Source organism: Hyaena hyaena, unplaced genomic scaffold (assembly GCF_003009895.1).
Source record: "Hyaena hyaena isolate Hyena2069 unplaced genomic scaffold, ASM300989v1 scaffold_112, whole genome shotgun sequence".
Lineage (NCBI taxonomy): Eukaryota > Metazoa > Chordata > Mammalia > Carnivora > Hyaenidae > Hyaena > Hyaena hyaena.
This window is the reverse complement of record NW_024080744.1, coordinates 736,477-747,571: the sequence shown is the minus strand read 5'-3', so window position 1 is coordinate 747,571 and position 11,095 is coordinate 736,477. Positions and strand designations below refer to the sequence as shown.

General features: G+C 41.4%; 1 protein-coding gene across 1 annotated transcript in view; it reads left to right on the top strand.

Moving 5' to 3' along the window:
• The first annotated feature begins 3,613 nt into the window (after window positions 1-3,613).
• LRRC31 (leucine rich repeat containing 31) overlaps window positions 3,614-11,095 on the top strand; it is a 28,001-nt gene continuing 20,519 nt past the window's right edge. The window contains exon 1 of the mRNA XM_039236519.1: window positions 3,614-3,806. Within this exon, the coding sequence (XP_039092450.1) occupies window positions 3,614-3,806 (193 nt within the window). The remainder of the gene's footprint in view (window positions 3,807-11,095) is intronic.

Here is an 11,095-nt window from a genome sequence, read left to right as displayed (position 1 = left end):
TTCTGCTTAAATTAAGAATAGTTGTATTAATGATAATGCTAGAAATACATTTAAAATAAAGTATTTTCTAGAGAAGGGTTCTGAATAGTCCACGCATGCCACCTATCAGTTTTTTTTTTTAATTATGTAAGATTTTTACTTTATATTCATTAAAACCTACTTAGGCATATGTAGGCACAGATTTTAGAAAATCATATCACACTTGTATATACAGAAGGAAAATAAAAGCAGAAATTAAGGTATTTCTAAAAGTTCTTTATATTTAATGTCCTAGTCCTCTGAATCATATATATACATAATTTTTAATTGTGGTAAAAAAAAAAAACCCACATAACATAAAATATGCTATCTTAACCCTTTTTTTTTGAAGATTTCATTTTTAAGTAATCTCTACACCCAACATGGGTCTCAAACCCACAACCCTGAGGTCAAGAGTTGCATATTTTGCCAACTGAGCCAGTCAACTGCTCCCCATCTTAACCATTTTTAAGTGTGCAGTTCAGTAGTTCTAAATATATTCACATTGTTATGCATGAACTTTTCATTTTGTAAAACTGAAACTCTGTAACCATTAAACAACTCCCCATTTCCCTCTTCTCCCTGCCCCTGGCAACCACCATTCTATTTTCTGTTTCGATGAATTTGACTGCTTAGATACCTCACATAAGTGGAACCATACCGCAGTTGTCTTTTTGTGACTGGCTTATTAAGTTTCATTCACGTTGTAGCGTGTGTCAGACTTCCTTTTTAATGAAGTAAGTTTTGTGGAGAAAGAAAAATGCGTCTCCTTTTAACAAGCACTCTGAAAATATGATTCACTCTGAAGTGCTGGATCAAAAATTTTAAATAAGTGTTAAGCCCAAACCTAAGGATGGAAAACAAAGAAAAGGCATTTCTCACTTCCCCCAAAATAAACAAAAACAGCTTAGAGAAGTAACATGTCAAATATGTATTATCCTTGGGGTTTCATGACAAATAACCTTATCGACTGATAATATAGTAAATATCAAAAGAATAACTACTCAATTAATGTTAAGTTGAATTGAAATGTCAGCCCTCAGTTGCCCCAAAGGGCTCTTAAATAAGCATGTCTGATCCCAGGAGAAGAGAAAAGCCCAGTTTTTAGCTGCTGCAGTCTGGTCGTTCTGCTGTGATCTGCCCATTTCCCAATTCCGTTTCCAGGTTTGCCTCCACAGAGTAAAGCCCAGCACAGGGGCCAGGGGAGAATGGAAGGTCTGTGTAAGCCTGAGTTGGCATGTGAAGCCAGAGTACTTGTGCAAGTCTGTATATAAAGGGATTTTCCCAGCTACATTTTGGGGGGAAAAAAGACTTTTTCAGAACAAGCAGGGTAATGGACTACTTCCCACCGCATATGAAGAAGTGTGCAGATGCTTTCCACTTGGCACTCACACATCTGCCTTCCTTCTACATGGTCTTTTCCCAACTCTCTGGCTTCCTCTTGCCTTTCTCTCCTCTCAGCCTTGCTGGTTCCCCCACTGAACTTCTGTTTCCTCTTCCATCCCCTGGAGTCCTGCGTCCTGCGTCCTGTCTTGCCTCCTCTGGCCTCCTTCCCGTTCTGCCCTTGATGTACTTGTCCGTGGACGACCCAGGGAGGGCTCACAAGCTGGGTGGGGCTTCACTTGGGTAAATTACCACATCCTGGAGCAACATCTAGCAGTGTTTTCTTAAGACTTGGGAATTGAAGTCAGCACGTTTAGGGAGTGAAAAAGTGAAACCATTCGGTGGGATGGCACTCCAGAGAGCGGCTCTGTAATAAATCTCCAAATGATGACATTGCATGAAAATGACCATGGAGGGGAGTCTTAGGTGGCGACCAGAGGACCAGCAAAAAGACCAGGGCCCATAAGGTGATGGAATCAGGATGGGACCGCCAGGGCTGCTGGCTGGGGCTGGGTTCATTAGCCAGGGGTCTTTTGTTTCCCCACCTGACCCTCGAAAGTGTGGTCAGCTGTGGGGCCGGGGGGTGGGGGTGGGGGGGCAAATGTCTGGTCCCACTGCTGTCTGTTCCTGGGTAAACCTGGGCTGCACCCTGTTCTAGTTTGAAAAGAAAATGTAAAAAGAACAAGATGCCCGATTTTGACTTCTAAAATAGTGCTCCCGGTGTATAGAATATTCCATCTTCCGGGCACAGAGGTGGGCCCTCCAAGGTCATTTTTAGAAGCCCCTCTGCAAAATGCTCCTTGAGTCATTCTTGAACATAGTATTGCAGAAAAGACCTATCTTACAGGGAAGCAGCCACAAACGTTGTGATTTCAAGAATACCGGGTAGGCCCTCTCCCAAGAACGGGATTTAAATTTCGTTAACAAAATCTAGAATTCCACTGACCGTTTTATCCTCAGTTTAAGTATTTAACCCTCCCTTAGAATGAAAGCAAATCTCAGGAGGGGACAATAGATCGACCCCTATGAATCTTTAACCTTAAATCACACTCCTCAACTCCATTCCCTACATCTTTTGCTCCAGGTGAACCAGAATTCACTGCTGGAGCCAACCAGAGGCTTTTTCAGACCTTCATGCCTGTAGACTTTTGACTCTCATTTTTCTACTTGAGACCCTTTTCCCACTCTTCTCTTGTTTAGCTAACTCTCCAGTCTTCAAAACCCCAGGCAGTGTCACTCCCAAAGGCAAGCACAGCCCAACTGAGCCTTCCCTGCCTCCTCAGGTCTCTCTTCCTTGACAGCTCTTACCCCGGTGGGCTCTTTGGCTTACAGGCTTATCTTCCCACGAGGTTAAGCCTCCATCAAAGAAATGAACTGTACCTTGTTCATCATTTTTTAAAAAAATTTATTTCTAGGAGAGAGAGAGAGACAGCGTGAGCAGGGGAGGGTCAGAGAGAGAGGGAGTCACAGACTGAAACAGGCTCCAGGCTCTGAGCTGGCAGTCAGCACAGAGCCCGACGCGGGGCTCGAACCCACGAACCGCGAGATCATGACCGAAGCGAAAGTCGGACGCTTAACCGACTAAGCCACCCAGGCGCCCCACCTTGTTCATCATTGAACCTCCCATCTAGAACAGTATCTGGCCCAGAGTAGGTTCTGTTTATGGAGTGAGTGAAGTTTTTACTGGGGGTGGCAGTGCAGGGCTGGAGTGGAAGAAGGGAAGATGCCAGAAGAAGATGCATCAGAGGAGGCTGCTGAGGGGATGCTGGGCTCACTGAAGGCCACCTCCTCTGGGCGACAGTTTTGCAAAGGGCGGGTTTAGAGGCATGCTAAATCCTCTTTTCCTACTGTCCCTCAGAAGGTAACTAATTGCTGAAATTTCAAATGCATTGACACATTTGATGCATTTGCCAAAGTGGTGTTTAACAACCTGTATCTCACACAATAAAATAGGGCAAAGTTAAAAACCCATGTTTGCTTTAGATTTGTATCTGCCACCATCTGTTGGTTCCCGGATCCTGGCTTACATCACTCTTATTTTTACATTAAACATTACTGGTAATAAAAACAAAGAAAAAGGGGGAAATAAAAGCTCATGTAAGGAAATTCTGATTTCACACAGGCTTGACAGAGTCTTTTTCTTCTCAGTAATCCCAGAAACTGAAAACAACAGGAAGATGTCTTATTGAGAAAGACCCCTTTCAACTTGACCATGAGTCAAATAAGGAAGAAAAATTCCTCAGATGGAGGAACTAAACCGCGGACTTCATTTATCAACATATTCTTCAGGAGCTCAAAACTCGGGCCTCCCAAAGCTGAAAGCGGAAAACAGAGCAATGACCTTGAAGCTGCAGATTTCCAACCCAGCGACGACACACAGAAAACAGAAAACATCTTAGATACTGGTAAACTTCTGACTGCTGTTACTTCTTTATTTTTTTAGAATAATGCTTTCCCCTAAAGACATCATATGGGTTAAAATAAACTTAATATGAGTCTCTATTCTAAGCGTTTACTATGTTACTTAAATGCTTTAAATACTTTGCTAATTTGACTTTTAAACTATCAACATTTAAATTACTTTACATGTAACACTACAAGAAGCTATAGAGAAAAACACCTTGTTTCCTTTCATTCTGATACAAATAATCATTTGTTCAAGCCTCTCTTTAGTCTTTTGTTCATATACATGCATTTGTGGTCACCCAACCAGTCGATAAACATTGATTGAGTACTTAGTGTATACCAGCCATTGTTGTAAGCATTAGAATGCAGCCACATAAAATAGGACCTTACACACACAAGGAACCAGAGGCAGACATAATTTCAGTGTGACAAATGATACAAAGAAACAAAAGCAGGTTAAGAAGACTGAGAATGGCAGATGGGGTACTACTTTAGATGGGGTTGCAGGGAAGGAGTCTCTGATTTGGTGGCATCTGAACAGAGATCTGAATAAAGTAAGCCAAGTAGAATGAATGAATAAAGCCCAGTCACGTAGATGTGTGTGGGAATAGCTTCCCAGGCAAAGGCGACTATAAATGCGAAGGTCCAGGGACTGAGCCTGGAGTACTTGAGAGCAAGCCCAAGGTCAGGGATGCTGAAGCAGGATTAGAGGAGAGAGAACAAGAGTAACAGGACAGTCACCCCAGTAGCTGGGGGCCAGAATGGGCATCTTTTTCAGTTATAATAGCGCAAATCCCTCTTGCGCTTACATGGAGCTGTGATCCTCCTTCTGGAACATATTCTTATATTGTTCAATCCCCATGTTGCTGCATGATGTTTATATGCCTAATTTCAACAGCTGCAGGACATTACATTCAGTACATGTGCCATAATTACTGAAGTTATTTTTTGCCCTTTAGTGAATATTTTTGTCTTTCTCTCTTGCCTCTTCCATACTTCATTGTATTTCAGCCTTTTTTTTAGTACAAATTCTTAAAACAGAGATTACAAATTCAAGGGTTATGAAAATAAATATTGCCCAATGTCTCCTTAAAGCTATGTGTCATGTAACATGCCATTACTATATTATCTATTAGATTAAATGTATTTTTAAACACTTTAATCTTTTAACGTAAACATACACAAAAGTAGAGAGAATAGTGTAAGAATGCCCCCATGATCACTTCCCTCTAACAATGATCAACTCACGACCAATCTTGTTTCATTTATACCTACCCTCATTTCTGTCATATTATTTGCATTAAATACCAAAAGTAATATCATTTTTGGGCAACTCAGTTGGTTGAGCATCCATCCAACTTTTGATTTTGGCTCAGGTCATGATCCCAGGTCATGCGATCAAGCTCTGTGTTGGGCTCCCTACTGACCATGGAGCCTGCTTAAGATTCTCTTTCTCTCTCCCTCTGCCCCTGTAACCTGCTCTTGTCTCTCTCTCTCTCTCTCTCTCTCTGAATTAAAAAAAAAATATATATATATATATAATTTTTTTTTATGTTTATTTATATTAGAGAGAGAGAGAGTACATGAGCAGGGAGGGGCAGAGGTAGACACAGAGACAGAGACAGAATCTAAAGCAGGCTCCAGGCTCTGAGCTGTCAGCACAGAGCCTGATGTGAGGCTTGAACCCACAAATTGAGATCATGACTCAAGCGGAAGTCAGAAGCTCAACCAACTGAGCCACCCAGGTGCCCCTATATCATTTTATTTGAAAGTAGATTAAGTATATTTTAACTCCATTTTAGAAATAGGAAATTAAAGTCTACTTTAAAAAAAGAGACGACCGCTATCAGAAAACTGTTGATATTTGTTCTAAAGTGTGAATTGGAGCTCTAGGAACATGGTTAATGAATACCTAAAACCATGATTAACAGTGTAAGGCCAGGCAACTGGTTTTCCCAGCTGGCCAGCACTGGCCACTCCAGCCATGCACAGCTTCTCTATTTCCACAGCTCCCAAAATTCAGTGGCTCCTGGAGTCATGGTAACTCTGCCCCCAAAATGGTTCTTGGATCTGGTTCCTCATCTCCATTGCTGTTCTGGCTCTCATTGGGTTTTGCCTGGACCACCGGAGCAGCTTCCTAACTGGCTTCTCTGCTTCTGTGCTTGCTCTCTTGCCAACCTGTCCTCCATAGTGCCACTGGGTCCTCTTTCTAAATCACAGATATGATGGATTTCACCTGCTTAAAGTCCTTCACTGAGCCTCTCTTGCCTTGAGGAGGAAGTCTACAATCCCAAACATGGTCTTCAAGGTGTTTGTGATCAGATGGGTCTCTCTTCATGACCTCTGCCTTCCCCCAACTTCATGTTCATCATCTACTCCTGACATTCAGATTCACTTGCTGTTTCCTGAGCTGGCCACATTCTTACGAAGGGGTGCCCTGTCCCTACAAAGACCTTCTCTTGTGTCACCATCTTTCTTGCACACCTCCCCCCACTTATCCCTCCCTCATATCCACCCACCTTAGGGTGCGTTCATGTACCCCTTTCTCTTGAAAGCTTGCCAAGACCTGCCCATGGGAGCTGAGGTGCTTATTGTCACTACCGTGTACTCATGCACCCTCTGCCCACCTCCACCATTGCCCTTCTCCTCTGTATTATGAGCATGGCTTTCTTGTCTGCCTGGGTTTTTTTTTAAATGTTTATTTATTTTGAGAGAGAGGGAGGGTGAGTAAGCATGAGAGATGCAAAAAGAAGGAGAGAGAGAGAATCTCAAGCACGTTCCATGCTGTCAGCACAGAGCCCAATGTGGGGCTCAAACCCACGAACCACGAGATCATGATCTGAGCTGAAGCCAAAAGTCAGACGCTTAAGCAAGTAAACCATCCAGGCACCTCTGCCTCTGCCTTTTCCATTGGACAGGTAGCTCATTGAAAATAGGAACTTGTTCCCTGCACAGCAACACCCATGTTACAAACATATAATAATGTTTTATGAAACCATTGGGATTCATGGTTGTTTATGACCAAGAAACCAACACTGACAGATATAAGTTGGAAAAGAACGTAATGTGAAGATACCACTTAGCTCACAAAATCACACGGAGAGCAAGGGCTTGTGTCATTGGCAAAGCAGCCAGGAAAAGGCCCCGAATCACTCCACAGAACCATTCAGGTGTGATAACTTTGTGTTCTTCATGGGGCTCCAGTGAAGCCAACTGGTAGCAGCTCTGACTGAACTGCTTATATCTTGAGCTGTGACATAAGCTATCCTTTGAAGAAAGGGTTTTATGTATAAAAAAAGAAAGAAATATATTGTCTGAAGGTTCATGTCCATGGATCTCATAAATTAGTACTCATATTTATACTTGGGCATTTGATAAAAATTTATCATATTGATTTATTTTGGTAATTAAGGAGCTTTAAAGCTAATAGTCATTCATTCATTCAATTATTTGTTCATTCAACAAGTATTTATAACATACCTCTCACATGAAAGGCACTACAGAGTCCCATCTCCCTGGGAAGTCCTAGGAAATGTAAGTCACCACGCTCCTGAGAAATGAACCAGGAGGGAATTAGAGTCTCTGTTTGTATAGATGAGTCAACCAAAGCTCAGAGAAGTTAAGTTTCTTGCTCACCTGCAGGACCCATGATTTGAACCAGATCTTCCACTTCTGTTGTCTTACACTTGCCCTTCAGATCCACCATTACAGAAGGTCCAAGCAGGATATAGTCTGAGAAGAGATTCCTGAATCTGTCAATTGGTAGGTCACTTCGGGTGACCTTTGAGATACAATTCATTTGAATAGGGGAATGTGGCCACCAGAACATAGGGGTTAATTGGTAAATGCGGTGAAGTGGGACCAGCAAGTATAAACCACACTATCCAAACATTTGATAGTGAAGGAAATGATTACCAGAACAGTGGCTTGAGAAGAAAAAGACTTGTGAGGAGGCTAGAACTTGAGCATGATGGTAGGTTGAGACTGTGGAGATAAAAAGTTTAAAAACAAAAGAGAAAAAGCCTAAGGTATCATGCAGAGAATTATTTTAACATAAAAATTTATTTATTTGTTAAAATTTTTTTTAATGTTTATTTATTTTTTAGAGCAAGAGTGAGAGAGAAAGGGAGACACAGAATCTGAAGCAGGCTTCAGACTCTGAGCTGTCAACACAGAGCTTGATGTGGGGCTTGAATCCACAAACCATGAGATCATGACCTGATCCAAAGTCAGACACTTAACCAACTGAGCCATCCAGGCACCCCCTTCACACAAAAATCTAAATACACACACACACACACACACACACACACACACACAAAATGGGTTCTAGAGCAAACTGTTCTGGGTTCAAATTCTGACTGCTACTTACTAATTAATAGTCTCTCTATGTATCAGGTTCCAAATCTATGAAACAGTGTGATTGTAACTCCTTGCATTAAGTTTAACATAATGTCCTGTACTTACTGGCATGCAAGAATTAGGCCCTCCCCATCCTCCATTCCCAACTCCCTTCTGCTCTACTCAAAATTCAGGTTGCCACTTAAAATACATGCAATATTTGGAGCATACTTTTACTAAGCCATTATTCCTTGTTTACTTGAAGTCTAAATTTAATTGGACAGTCTGTTTTTTGTTTTTCCTAAATCTGGCAACCATACCCCAAATAAGATACGTCGTATCCAATACACCCTGATGCAAACGGAAGGCCTGTATGAAGAGATAAAATGGTGGATGGTGCTGCCTCCTGCTGCCAGAATGTGGCAACATCAATCATCCCTGCAAAGATGCACACACACCCTATAGGTGTTTGCTCAAAAATAGCAATCTATGCATTCAGTGCAATCCCAATCAAAATTGTACCGGCATTCTTCTCAAAGCTAGAATAAACAATTCTAAAATTTGTGTGGAATCACAAAAGACCTTGAATAGCCAAAGTAATATTGAAGAAAACCAAAATGGAGGCATCACAATCCCAGACTTTAGTCTCTACTACAAAGCTGTAGTCATCAAGAAAGTATGGTATTGGCACAAAAACAGACACATAGACCAATGGAATAGAATAGAAATCCCAGAACGGTACCCACAAATGTATGGCCAACTAATCTTTGACAAAGCAGGAAAGAGTATCCAATGGAATAAAGACAGTCTTTTTAGCAAATGGTGCTGGGAAAACTGGACAGCCAACATGCAGAACAATGAAACTAAACCCCTTTCTTACATACACAAAAATAAACTCAAAATGGATGAAAGACAGGAATTTGAGACAGGAAACATCAAAATCCTAGAGGAGAAAACAGGCAACAATCTCTTTGACCTCGGCCACAGCAACTTCTTATTCGACACGTCTCCAAGGCAAGGGAAATAAAAGCAAAAGTGAACTATTGGGACCTTGCCAAGATAAAAAGCTTTTGCACAGCAAAGGAAACAATCAACAAAACTAAAAGGCAACTGATGGAATGAGAAAAGATATTTGCAAATGACATATCAGATAAAGGGTTAGGATCCAAAATCTATGAATAACTTACCAAACCCAACACCCGAAAAACAAATAATCCAGTGAAGAAATGGGCAGAAGACATGAATAGACACTTTTCCAAAGAAGACATCCAGATGGCCAGAAGAAACATGAAAAGATGCTCAATATCACTCATCATCAGGGAAATACAAATTAAAACCACACTGAGATACCACCTCACACTAGTCAGAGTGGCTAAAATGAACAACTCAGGAAACTACAGATGCTGGTGACGATGTGGAGAAACGGGAACCCTCTTGCACTGCTGGTGGGAATATAAACTGGTGCAATCACTCTGGAAAACAGTGTGGAGGTTCCTCAAGAAATTAACTATAGAACTATTACCTATAGTAGCACTGCTAGGAATTTATCCAATCAGGAGTGCTGATTCATAGGGGCACATGTACCCCAATGTTTATAGCAGCACTTTTTTTCCCTTTAGAAAGGACCTTGTTAGTAGAGAATGGCTGATCCTCAGAGATGGTCTGGTGTCAACCCATTCCTTGTTCTTTCTTTTTAAGTTTATTTTTGAGAGACAGAGCATAAATGGGGGAGGAGTAGAGAAAGAGTGAGACACAGAATCTGAAGCAGGCTCCAGGCTCTGAGCTGTCAGCACAGAGCCTAACGTGGGGCTTGAATCCACAAACTGTGAGATCATGACCCAAGCTGAAGTCCAATGCTTAACCAACTGAGCCACCCAGGCACCCCTAGCAGCACTTTCAACAACAACCAAATTATGAAAAGAGCCTAATGACCATCAACTGATGAATGGATAAAGATGTGGTTTGCATATACAATGGAATACTACTTGGCAATGAGAAAGAATGAAATCATGTCATTTGCAGCAACGTGGATGGAACTGGAAGGTATTATGCTGAGTGAAATAAGTCAGGCAGAGAAAGACAGATACCATATATTTTCATTCATATGTGGAACTTGAGAAACTTAACAGAAGACCATGGGTTAAGGGAAGGGGAAAAAACAATTACAAACAGAGAGGGAGTGAGACAAACCATAAAAGACTCTTAAATACAGAGAACAAACTGAAGGTGGATGGGGCAGGTGGGGGAGAGCAGAAAATGGGTGATGGGCACTGAGGAGGGCACTTGTTGGGATGAGCACTGGGAGTTGTATGTAAGTGATGAACCACGGGAGTCTACCCCAAAAACCAAGAGCATGTTTTACACACTGTATGTTAGCCAATTTGACAATAAATTATAATTGAAAAAAAAAAGATAAGAAGCTGCGAGACACACTGTGGAGGAGAGAGCGTTCTTATCATTCTCCTAGTATTTAAATCTAAATTGATTACTACTGAAGTCCTACTATTAATTTTTACTGGTACTAATATAGTATTTCTTTTTAGCTATGTGGTTTTATACTTTGTCAGGGTTAGTAGAATATTACTGCACATTTAGAACTTGTGCTTTCGTATTGGATTCCAGTATACTCTTTTATACGTTTTATTTTTTTAATTTTAATTTTATTTTTTAAAACATTTTTCTAACATTTATTCATTTTTGAGAGACAGAGTGTGAGTGGGGGAGGGGCAGAGAGAGAGGGAGACACAGAATGTGAAGCAGTCTCCAGGCTCTGAGCTGTCAGCACAGAGCCCAACACGAGGCTCAAACTCACAAACTGTTGAGATCACGACCTGAGTTGAAATTGGACGCTTGACCAACTGAGCCACCCGGTGCCCCTCTTTTATATGTTTTAAATTGTACATTTTCATTTATAAAATCTCTAAAAAGTCACTGTTGGTACATGCAT